This window comes from Podarcis liolepis (assembly GCF_965112155.1).
Source record: "Podarcis liolepis genome assembly, chromosome: 2".
In the NCBI taxonomy this organism is placed as follows: Eukaryota; Metazoa; Chordata; class Lepidosauria; order Squamata; family Lacertidae; genus Podarcis; species Podarcis liolepis.
Window position 1 is genome coordinate 78693699 of NC_139555.1, and position 12468 is coordinate 78706166.

General features: G+C 41.1%; 2 protein-coding genes across 26 annotated transcripts in view; one reads left to right on the forward strand and one right to left on the reverse strand.

The window, feature by feature from the left end:
* Window positions 1–12468, forward strand: part of CFAP92 (cilia and flagella associated protein 92 (putative)) — a 332392-nt gene that overhangs the window by 73681 nt on the left and 246243 nt on the right. The window lies entirely within an intron of this gene.
* Window positions 7269–12468, reverse strand: part of IQSEC1 (IQ motif and Sec7 domain ArfGEF 1) — a gene marked incomplete at its 5' end in the record, with an annotated part of 298180 nt that continues 292980 nt past the window's right edge. For 19 of the 25 annotated variants that reach the window (XM_083489202.1, XM_083489191.1, XM_083489201.1 and 16 more), the window contains one exon: window positions 7269–11706. In XM_083489202.1, coding sequence (XP_083345328.1) covers window positions 11116–11706 — 591 coding nt within the window. In that variant the 3' untranslated portion in view covers window positions 7269–11115. The remainder of the gene's footprint in view (window positions 11707–12468) is intronic. The other 6 variants (XM_083489190.1, XM_083489189.1, XM_083489187.1 and 3 more) reach the window with 1 other exon arrangement.

Consider the following 12468-nt stretch of genomic DNA (forward strand, 5'->3'; position numbering starts at 1 on the left):
CACACTGGGTTTACATATTCATGGAGCTATTCATGACCTCTCATTCCTGGTCACACTCCCTGCTAGTCTAGACCCCATGAACTTACAATATATGTGAAATTAATATATTTTGTCCCAACAAGCATCACTTCACACTTGTTTACACTGAATGGGTATTTGCCATTTTGCTACCCATTAATTGTTTCAAGAGGTCCTTTCAGAGTTCTCCACAATCTCAGGGGCCCCACACTGATCCCGTACCTCTCCATTCTGAGAACTGTCCCATTTATTCCTACTCCCCCCCCCCCCGTTACATGGCTTTCAAAGTGAACCATTCACAGTGGGACCAGGCATTAAACAGGGATGTGTTATTGCCCCAACTCTATTATCTTCATTGCCACGACCCGACACACTGCCGAAGGGAAACTCTCCACCGGGGTAGAAATCATATATCAAAGAGATGGAAAGCTTCTTAATCTGAGTAGGCTGAAAGCAAAGAGTAAGGTTACCGTAACTTCCATCATAGAGCTTCAGTATGCTGATGACAACATAGTGTGTGCACACTCAGAGGACGACCTCCAAACCACCCCAAATATCTTTGCAGAAGCTTACAGAAAGCTTGGCTTATCGCTCAATATCCAAAAAACCAAAGTGCCGCACCAACAAGCACAAAGCAACCCCTCTGCAGCACCACATACCCAACTTAATGGTGTAATGTTGGAAAACGTTGATCACTTTTCCTACCTGGGCAGTTATCTTTCCCCAAATCTCCTTTGAACTTTTGAATATATGTCTCTTCACCCTTTCACACACATTCAGGTCTTCTATGATTTATGAAACTACTTCTTTATTTTATCTAATAGGCTGAAAAGTTTAAAAATATATGATCAGATAAAAAGGAGAATGAGCCAGACCTAATCCACAGTAATTGTATTTTGCTGCAAGAATCTATGTGTTGATGACAAAATTGTGAGAGATGTAAGAAGGGCCTGTATAAGAAATGGAAGAAAGGAGAAATGATAAAGGAAGAGTATACATGAGTAGCCAATAGTTGCAAGGAGAATGTAAGGCAGGCCAAAGCGAAGAATGAACTCAAGCTTGCAAGAGAGGTTAAAAATAATAAATAAGGTTTCTTTGGCTATGTTTGAAGCAAGAGGAGGAACAAGCAAGTAGTAGGTCCCCTGCATGGAAAAATGCTCCTGGGTGACAGACTGGCGCAGTGGGCTCCATTCACCCTGCATGCCCCGCCATGGAAACACTCCTTGCAAGGCAACTTGGAGAGGGCACATGAGGAGGATGCAACATCCACAAACCCTTTGATCCCAGCCCTGCCTTTGCGAGGCTGGGGTGCTTCTCATGCCGCCCACTGTGAGCAGCTTTGAGAGGTTGAGATCTGAAGGACTGGCTACGCCCTGTACTAGGTGGTGAAATGAGGCCTGCTTAGGTGGATTTGTAGCTGGTTGACTGACGGAACTCAAAGAGTGCTCACTAATGGTTAATTATCGTCCTGGAAAAAGAGTGACAAGCAGGGCGCTGCAGGGTTCTGTCCTGGGTCCATTGTTGTTAAACATCTTTATAAATGACTTAGAGGGGTCAGCAATTTTTTTCAGCAGGGAGCCAGTCCACTGTCTCTCAGACCTTGTGGGGGCAGTGGCGTAGTGTGGGGGGTGCAGGGGGGGCCGGCCGCACCGGGCGCAACATCTGGGAGTTAGGGTTAGGGGGCGCAGATCCACGGGTTAGGGGGCGCAAATTACTTGCCTTGCCCCGGGTGCTGACAACCCACGCTACGCCACTGTGGGGGGGGGGCAGACTTTATTTTTTTGGGGGGGGGAATGAACAAATTCCTGTGCCCCACAAATAACCCAGAAATGCATTTTAAATAAAAGCACACATTCTACTCATGTAAAAACACCAGGCAGGCCCCACAAATAACCCAGAGATGCATTTTAAATAAACGGACACATTCTACTCATGTAAAAAAACACACTGATCCCTGGACCATCCGGAGGCTGGATTTAGAAGGCGATTAGGCCAGATCCGGTCCCCAGGCCTTAGTTTGCCTACCCATGGTAGATGAACATGAAAGTGCAGTGAAGATTAAAATGTGTGCATATGCCTAATGGAAGACAGAACCATGTTTGATGCCTTATTTCTGAGTGTGTATCCTTTTCCAACCTGTGTGCACAACTGATATTTAGTCTGCATTTAAATATCAGTTACTGGAGAATCTGCATAGGAGGGTGCAATTGTGCCCATAACATGCTGCGGGCTTCTTCTAATTATTTTTTATTAGCATAGCTTTATGGTACAGAACAATTCCCCGCCTTTGCCCCACAAAGGGGAAAGAAGTGTAAGTAAGCCCTTAAGTACAGCCATGATCTCCCAATGCCCTGAGAAAATGGGAGGGTGCAGGGGAGGGAGGTAAAGGGCCTTGTTGGTACAAGAGTTGTTAATAAATGCCAACGTTGCCCTGAACTCTGCATTGTTGTGCTTAAAAATACCCCCTGTGACAGAAGTTAAACTACTCGACCTTTTTGAAGAGGTTGAGCGGAACTTGATGCAGTGTTTAATAATACGTACCTGTATGGCAGATTTCTGTGGCTATGGTGCTGGAGGAGATCAAACCTATCCATTCTTAAGGAAATCAGCCCTGAGTGCTCACTGGAAGGACAGATCCTGAAGCTGAGGCTCCAATACTTTGGCCACCTCATGAGAAGAGAAGACTCCTTGGAAAAGACCCTGATGTTGGGAAAGATGGAGGGCACAAGGAGAAGGGGACGACAGAGGACAAGATGGTTGGACAGTGTTCTCGAAGCTACCAACATGAGTTTGACCAAACTGCGGGAGGCAGTGGAAGACAGGAGTGCCTGGCGTGCTCTGGCCCATGGGGTCACGAAGAGTCGGACATGACTAAACGACAAAAGTCCAACAACACTCTGTTGTCAAGGTGAACTTTTTTCCCTTTGGAGGACTGGGTCAACTGCGTCAGTGCCCTCCAACATTGTGATTTGGAATAAAAATAGGTTGCCAGCATCTTTGTAGGATGATGTTCAAAGAACCACCTCTCTCTCCACACCCACACACAGCCTCTCACATTGGTTGAGTATGAGAAAAAGGAAATAATTTTAAAATATTTGTAGGAACACGTAATTAAAAAAAAAAAGGTAGGAATGCAAGCTGAATTAATATTTGTCTCCTGTGGCTGTAACGTAACTTGGAAAAAATACAGCCTCGTTCACAGGAAAAGGAAATGAAATGATTTCATTGCAGTTTCTGAAGATATTGATGTAATTATAAGACACAGTAATATTTTCCAGATGAAGAGCCAAATGAGTCTATGAAGTTGTTTCACAAAATGCTCAAAGCTTCTAAAATATCACGATGACATTTTTTTCCGGTTCAAAAAGCGCACTGTGTATTTACAAAATGCAAAGCTTTTTCAGCAAGATAATGAGTGCTTGTTACTATAAGTTAAATTAAATAGTTCAAGTGTTACAACAATGCAATTATCTTGGTGCTCCAGACAGAGCTTAGCACAGCCTCTGAAAGGCTGGAACAATTATTTGAGACACTTCATGCAATATTTGTTCAGCGGTTCAAATTCAAAACAGACACACACAAGGTGAAGGAGAAAATATGCAATAATACAACCACTCCAGTTCATCCTCTACAAATAATTGCTGCATTATTTTCCTGGAGACTGCCTCCTGACTTACAGTAAGTGACCTGTTTCCTACGACTCTGGGATGGAAGTGCCTTATAGCACTCATTCAGTCTCTGTGTAATGTGAGGAATCCTGCCAGTTCTGGTCCAGCCTTTAGAGATCCACACCATATATTTTAAGCACATGGTTTCCCCCAAAGAATCCTGGGAACTATAGTTTGTTAAGGGTTCTGAGAATTATAGTTCCATAAAGGATTCATTGGGGGAAGTCATATGCCTATGGTCACACCCATGGCATACATTTAAAGCTCATGACTTCCTTCAACGAAATAATGGCATTAACAGGAGTAAACTTAACAGCATTTACACCTAGCTCTAAATCTATGGCAGGTTTAGTTTTGTATAACACCCTTATAACTAGGTTCACAGAGTGGTTTGTGTAAACATTGAAAATGCATTGGAAAAGTCCAATCCATATAACTTACATAACAAACTCTAAAACCAGTTATGAAACAATGACACAATGGAGGTAAAACAAGCATTAACGTTAACAGCTAAAAACAATTTAAAACAAGTGGAAAATTGGAAAAGTTGAGTATAAGAATCTGAATGTACTAGACAGATTTATTGATAGCTTGCCTCACCATCATTGTCAGCAATAAGAGGCTTGGTGGCTTTCACTGGGTGTTTTGAAAACTTCCTGGCCTCCTCTTTGGAGCTGTTGTTTTCCTCTCAAGATACTCTTCTGGTTGTGTGTGCATGCCTACATATGCATGAATGTACTCATTGGTTTGCAGAGGTTCTTTGTCTTCCTCAGTATGTTCTAAAACAATCTTGGTAGTCGTATCCGCCATGTGGAACACTCCCGTCAATTGTCAAGGAAATGAACAACTGACTTATAGAAGACATCTGAAGGCAGCCCTGGATAGGGAAGTTTTTAATGTGTGATGTGTTACTGTGGTTTTATAATTTGTTGGAAGCTGCCAAGAGTGGTTGGGGAAACACAGTCAGATGGGTGGCATATAAATAATAATTTATAATCACCATCCAACAATGCAGTTTTGTTCTAAGCAAGATCAAGATTTTCAGTGTCTTCAATCCATAATTCCTTGCTGAATGTACATGGTAATGGAATAATTTAAGTTGTGAAGATGCTCTGATATGCACAAACAGAACCCACTGAAGCAAATTAAAACTACTAAGTGTCTTCTGGCACCTTTAATACAGTACAGTGGTACCTTGAGTTAAGAACATAATTCGTTCTGGAGGTCTGTTCTTAACCTGAAACTGTTCTTAACCTGAGGTATCACTTTAGCTAATGGGGCCTCCCGCTGTGCTGCCATTTCTGTTCTCATCCTGAAACAAAGTTCTTAACCCAAGGTACTATTTCTGGGTTAGCGGAGTCTGTAACCTGAAGCATCTGTAACCCGAGGTACCACTGAACTAACAGATTTATGATGGAGTAAGTTTTTGTGGACCACAGTCCACTTGCATCAGTTCTTTTTCCTGAAACAGGCCAGCATGGCTATTCCTACAGAAATGGAAACAAATGGGGTTTTTATTGAAGTGGGGTTTTATTATGTAATTGCCTTATTCATTTTAACATTGTCTGAAACCTGGATTATTGTGTTTATATTCTCAGCAAAGTCAGGAATGTACATTGTTTTCCTTTCCAAGCATCTTACTTGATTTCCTGCAATTTACACTCCAAGGCTCAATTAATTTTAGTCGGTGTTTGTTGTTTTATTACAGCAGTGAGAGGCCAGAGGAGTGTTTCCTTACAATTTAAGCTCACACTCATTAGGAAGCTTCATGCTGTTAACACAATGGGAGACCTGGTTTTGATCTGGCATTTGTATTCTGTTAACTTACTCACTATATCAGGGGTCTGCAACCTTTAAGACAGAAAGAGCCACTTGGACCCGTTTTCGAAGAAAAAAAAACCTGGGAGCCGCAAAACCATTGCGACATTTAAAACAAATATATCTCCGGAGCCGCGATCTGACAGCGGACGGGAAGGTGACGTTGGGACGGTGCGTGACTAATGCACACACCGCCTGTTAGGATATTTCCGTTCCACCTTAAAAGGGAGCAGGCTGTGAGTCACAGAGCCTGCGTATTTCCTGTTCACAGGATGTTTATGTTTGCTATTGCTTTCGTTTTCTCTCTCTGTCGGAGACACCGACGCAGGCAGGCAGTCATGTCTTTCTTTGTTCTGATCAACGCTGAATAAAGCTTGTAAATAATGCTCTTCTGAGTGCAACTTTCTGGCTGTGCATTATCTGCTGATAAGAGTGTGCATGAGTTCAGGAAACTCATGTCGCTAATCGATGACACTGCGTGACTATGGGAGATCGATGGATCGTCCGGCAGCCGGTTTGGGGCCATGATGGACTATATCTCCCTGGCAGTATCCCATGCGACATCACAGCCAGTACAGCGCCCGCCACAGTGGGGAGTGTCGGGGCGCACAATGCGCCTCCTCCCCTCGCTAGTATCCGCCCCAGAGCCGCGGCAAAGGTGTAAAAGAGCCACACGCGGCTCCGGAGCCGCGGGTTGCAGACCCCTGCACTATATGATGAGGAAATGCAATGCCAAAAGTGCTCCAATACTGCGTGTACATAAATTGGTTTCTAGGCGACAGGACTTTTGCACCAAAAGGTTGTCTTAAATCAGAGATAATGGTTGCCTAAGGATGGTGTAGATTTGGATGGAGCAGAATAAGCTGAGGCTTCATCTGGACAAAACAGAAGTACTGTGGCATGGGCGGGAAGTAGTTTCGACTACTGCCATGCATTCTGTGTGGGGCTTCCCTTATGTCTGGTCTGGATGCTGCAACTACTGCAGAATGCTGTAGCCAAAGTGCTGAGGGATCTGCACAAGCTGCTGTTAGCCAAGTCGGCTTTAAGGTCTTGTTACTTGTGTGTAAAAGCCCAAAACAACTCTGGACCAGGTTACCTGAAACAATAATTTCCCCTCCCTTGTCCAGTAATGACATGTCCCTGTCAACATTTGATAAGGTTTGTTGTACAAGCCAACTCCTTAAACTTGGGGTAAGGAACCTGTGGCCTTTCAGGTGTGGTTGGACTAAACAACTCCCATCATCCCTGATCTTTGGCCACAGTGGCTGGGGCTCATTGGAGCCCAACAGCACTGGGAGGACCACAAGTTTCTTACCTGGAGTATATTTTTTGTTTTACCACTTGTATCCTATGGATTGTGTAAGACTACATTCTAAATGAGAGGTGGCTAGCCTGTGACCTTCGATATTCCCATCTGCCCCAGTCAACATGGCTGACATATCATTCCTGATCATCAGCCATGACGACTGCAGCAGAAGGGGATCCAACAATGGCTAGAGGCCACAGGTTAGCCGCCCCATAGGAAATCATTGATTTGTCTGTCCTCTCCAGCTGAGACATAAACAGTCCCAATTTGAGCCCAATGCCTCGCCTGTACAAAACAGGGCTATTTGTTTCTACCTTTTGCATGCAATACTGCAGTGGTGTTTTTTGTTTTAAACAACACAAAATGAGATTTCCAAGAACTGAAGTGGCATAGTAATTTTATTCATTTAATATGAAAAATATAAGTGCTTGCAGTTCTACAAAGGATGAGAAACTGAGTGAGTTCAAAGTGATTTATTTGATTTCCCACATAATCACAGTTATAGTTTTACAACGATAAGGTCTGATACTACTTACAAACAATGCATATTAAAATGAAAGCACTCCTTCCTTCCCAACAGTTACAAAATGGTCTGAAGCCTCCCATAACAGAAGCTTTTCATGAGCATGATGTTTCTTGAGGTCTTTTAACAGTCTGCATTCAAGACCTAATTCCAACAGTTTAATACAACGCAAGGCTGGGATTAAAGTTCCTAGCAGGAGACAGGTACTGTATGCAACCTGAAAGTGACTGCAGACTTATATTAATACTAATTTACACACTATGTACAATTTAGAGAATTAGCTATTCTCCCTACTTGGTCCTGCTTCGCTATCCTTTCCCTCCCTCAAAATCTTATCTTATTATTGGTCAAGTTTTTTTCTTTAACTATATACACAATTACTCATTTTTGCAGGCAAGATGTGATGATATTTTACAACGGAAACAGCAAAATGCATGCTTAACTGCAGTAAACACACAGCTTTATATGGAACAGCAAGTCAACATGTAGAGAGTCATTGTTTAAATAGCTGCTGACTGTCTTTCAGCTCATTTTAAAATCAAGAAACAAGAGGCTTCTGCTGCATGCAGTGCTTGATGGGAAAATCATTCTACAATGTTATGCTTGAAGACTTCTTTTTAGCAATACAAGACATACATTATATTAGGATTACTTTTTTTTTACATTGTTGTACATTTCATTCTTAACTTAAAAGGATTAAAACAAATACATATTTGACGTTGTCCCAGAAAAGATATTTTTGCAAGGTTATTTAGTTTTTCTTTTAACTTCAAATTGTTGCTTTTACCTAGCCATACTATTCATGGGAAGAAAGACACATGGTTCAATAGTGTTTTGTATGGATTTTAATCAATACGGAAAAACTAAGAAAAGCTTTCCGGTAACTACTTTTCCCCTGCTGCATGCTATAAAATTTATTTCCTCTAACTGCACATAGAAGCTAATGATGATTGCTGTCATTTTCCCAATCTAAGAGAAACGGTTCTGTACTCTTGGTCTCTAAAAGGGATTCTGGCACCTTAGACTGCTCCTCTATAAAGCAGTGAAGTTTTGAAAAGTAATGCTGGTTACAGAATGTTCTTATCAAAAATACTTATGGGGGGTGGGAAATGAACCTCCTTCGGTATTCATGGAACGTTGCGATTCATGCACTTCATGTTTCTAATGCATTCACTCTACTTATATGTTCCATATGCATATGGCAAGAAAATGAAATAAATAATAATGTATAACCTTCATTTTACGGAATTCGTATGAATCATATAAGGATGTTTGTGTGTATGTGAACTTAAAACAAGTAACAGTATGGGAGTTTAAAACCTTACATGGGGTTCCCTAGGGCATCCAAATTGTATAAATAGATGGGCAACACTAAAGTACTTTTGTGTGTGGCCAATATTATTCCATCAAATGCAAAGCAATGAGGTTGTCCAGTGAATGTGTTTTTGAGTCTGGTTCATGCAGAATATTCAATGAGCGACAACACGGGGGGGGGGGAGTATCCCACCAGCTACTTATCTTTTCTGGAACAACTTATAAATTACAGTTAGACTCTACTATTGGTACAAAGGTCTGAAGAAAAGTCTACATATTTAAATATGTCATTACTTTACTTCAACTAATATAAACAGTAACACTGATATATTTTGCAAATATACAATATGTAGAGTGTAGCTTTAATACTATTAACATTAGATGACATGCAGACAGTTCTATTATCCCTCATAAGGACAAACAATGCTTAAACTGCAAAGAACAACGAGCCTCAGGGGCTGCTGAGATGAACCCTCTTCGGTAATCTGCCTGGATGACCATCAAATTGACTTTTATTACTTTCATTTCATATGTAGTTAATTTATGGGGGGGAGGGGGGAACAAAACAGGAAGTATTGCACGCGTAGAAAATAACAGACAAATTTAAACAGCAGACTAAACTCTAGGTGGTTGTTTTTGCTGAGTGGAAGTTAACAGAAGTAATTGGTTTTTAGTTTTGCTGGTAATCATGATATAATCCATAGCAAGAAGGAGAGGGAGAGAAAAAACAAAACAAACTGGAGACATCGGGGGTCACCAATACATAAGAGTCATCTTCACGTATCACTTCTACATTCCGAAGCAACACCGTTTTTGTGTTTTTTTGTTTTACCCATCTCTCACTGGAACTTTTCCTTCCTCTTCTTTTAAACCACATTCACAATTCTGCTGGTGTAGTTCTGCAGTTCCTTTTGTTTCTGCCAGTTAGATGTACAGTCCTTGTGACTGGGGTGGCTCAAAATGCTGAAACTACAAAGTATTCTCCATGTATGATTTCTTTCTTTTTTTTAATTTAAAAAAATAGGATTTAGGGGGTACAAAAAAATCGCATACGGATTTGCGAATGACTCGTTACAACACATAAGCAACAACAGCACAGTTGGCTCTTACGAGATGTCTTGCGACTTAACTGGACCATGACAGTTCGAGCAAAGACTCAGCCTGCTGAGTGCTGGGAAAAACTAACAAATGTGATGAAGAAATGGTGAGAGAGTCCTGCTGCCAGCACATGGCTACATGGAATTACAGTTATAAAAAATCTGTACTAAAATAAGCCTTCAAGTTTCAGATCACTTTCATATGGAAAGGCAAGCCTGAACCGCAGTCTATTTTAACTGAGATAAACTGAGTAAGTTATGGTAAAGTGGCAATGTGTCTGGAAAGGGATGGATGCTTCTTGTTTTAAGGTCTGAGATGAATGTTTATGCCGTGTACGCAAGTACCTTCCATTTAAATCTTAATGTGAGTTTATTAAAACATATATGAATATAAAAGAAGAACTATGGATTGTGTAAGTTCACAGTTATCACAGCCTTTAAAGTGTCTAAGAATCTGAGTAACCAAAAGGTAGAGACAGCCCTTAACAAAGGGGGTCTCATGTTGCTACTGTATAGTTACTGCATCTTAACTAGTTTGCTTACCTGAAATAGTATAATACTGATTAAGTATATTATCTTGTTAATAAAATAAGGATTTGTACAAAGCAATATTTGACTACAACAGCTAAATGCTATGTTACTTGGCACACTTTGCAATGATTGCTTAGAGATATTTTTCAAAGTCCAGAGAACTTTTAATGAGAACACTGAAATGCCTGGAATTTGTTCCTAGTTTTTTGGTCTACACTTTCATTACGCTGTTCAACTACTGTACTGCCCTTCTATCAGTAAATGGAATTCCTGGTAAAGTATATATTGCTAGCTTTGTGGACTGCAAAAGTTTTGTTGTAAGCACAAATGTTAACTATACAGTATATATATATATATGTATATATTTATATATTTATATTATATAAAGTTTACTTACGTACTTTCATCAACCATATGAGGTCTACTTTTTTTGCCCATTGACAATTAAGGAGCAAGAATGCAACACTTGGTTCTATTTCATATTTCTTTCCTTTTATTTTGAGGTTATGTTTTCATTATGCATTAAAAATTGTCATGGGGGGTGGGTGAAACGAAAGGTAGCATAAATGTTTTCAGCAAGCAGCATATTTTCAAGGCTACTGGAGAAAAGGAGGGAGAAGATCACCACTGAGTTCAGTTGTAAGACCAGCATTGATCAAGCTAACGTGAGTTGTTCTATTGAATCCTTAAGGCAAAGGAGTCAATTAAGTTGTTTCTGGCTTGTGTTTCATTTTTATTTATTTATTATTATAAAAAAAAAACCATTCCAGTTTTATAGGCTGCTTCTGCTTCCTGTAAGTGCCTGTCTAGAGCTACAATTACTGGCAGAGGAGTTTGGTTCTAGACTATTGTGCTGATGCCGCTATGTTTGGGCTTAGTGCTGGCTGAACTAGAAGGGGGCACCGGCTGGCCGTGGTGATGTGGCGCGTGGGAAGAGTGTACGGGGTGAGGAGCGGGTAATGGAGGATGGGGGGCATGAGAATGTTGCGAGTGGGAATGCGGTATGTAAGAATGCTGCGAATGTGCTACATGCTGCGAGTGCGGCACGTGGTGGTACTGGTGTGGGTGCTGGATATGCTGGGGCGGGTGGTAGTGGTGGTGGTGATGGTACGGAGGCGGGTTCTGCATGTGGCAGTACTGAGAATGGTGGGTGTGCACTTGTGCCTGGGTCTGCCCCTCCGCTGGCCCCGCGTGGTGCAGGGCGGAAGAAGAGTGCTGCGAATGCTGCTGATGTGAAAGTATAGGAGGGTGAGGTGGGTGCTGTGACGGGCCAGTTGCTAGGTGGCCTTGGGAAGGCTTTCCCCTTTTACTACCAAATAAGGACCCTAGTAGTGAGGAAGAATTAGGCATAGTCTGGTGGTGAGGGCGAGATGGACACTCTCGGGTTGATGTAGCTCTTCGGCGCATATGAGGACTGCTAATGATGGACCCCTAAAAAGAAATTAATAGAAATAAAAATTAAAAAAACCTTAAAATATGTGTAAAAGAAAAAAGTTCACAGCGACCATCATGTTTTCCTTGAAAGCTCATAGGGATAAACTGCTGTATGACCTATAGGAGATGTCTGTCTGTCTATGACCTATAGGAGATGTCTGTCTGTCTGTCTGTCTGTCTGTCTGTCTGTCTGTCTTTCTGCCAATTTCTTCCTTTAAGGTACAGGTGAGGTGATGCTAGATATGACCCAATTATAGAAAGAAGTGATTTTCCTTTTTCTTTTAAAAATGAAAATTTTACCAATAAAAAGTAATCACTAGTCAGTGATTAAAACATTTTGATCTGATTTTAAATCTACATTTTTTCTTATTAAGATATTATAGTCATGTGATTTATTTCTCCCTTCAAGAACAAATATATACATGTCTACAGTTACAATGAATTAAACTGAAATAATTAGCACACTGTTAACATTCAGATTTTGTGCTGTGTTTTCCTCTAACATTAACTTTAAAGTAGACTGCTTCTATTTTGAGATGTAGAAAGTAAGTGAGCTATCACTAATAGTGTTAGACTGAGACTATCCTTGTTTCTCTTTATCGGTAGGTTTTGTGCTTTGTTCCCACATCTCCTGACCTATGGCCCAGTATTTCCTGCTATTTAGCCGTTGACTATCTAATTAGTCTGTGGACACTTTATTTTCTTTATGGACAGCTATAGGGACAGAGCAATGGTGAGGCATCGTGTGCTATATGTAGA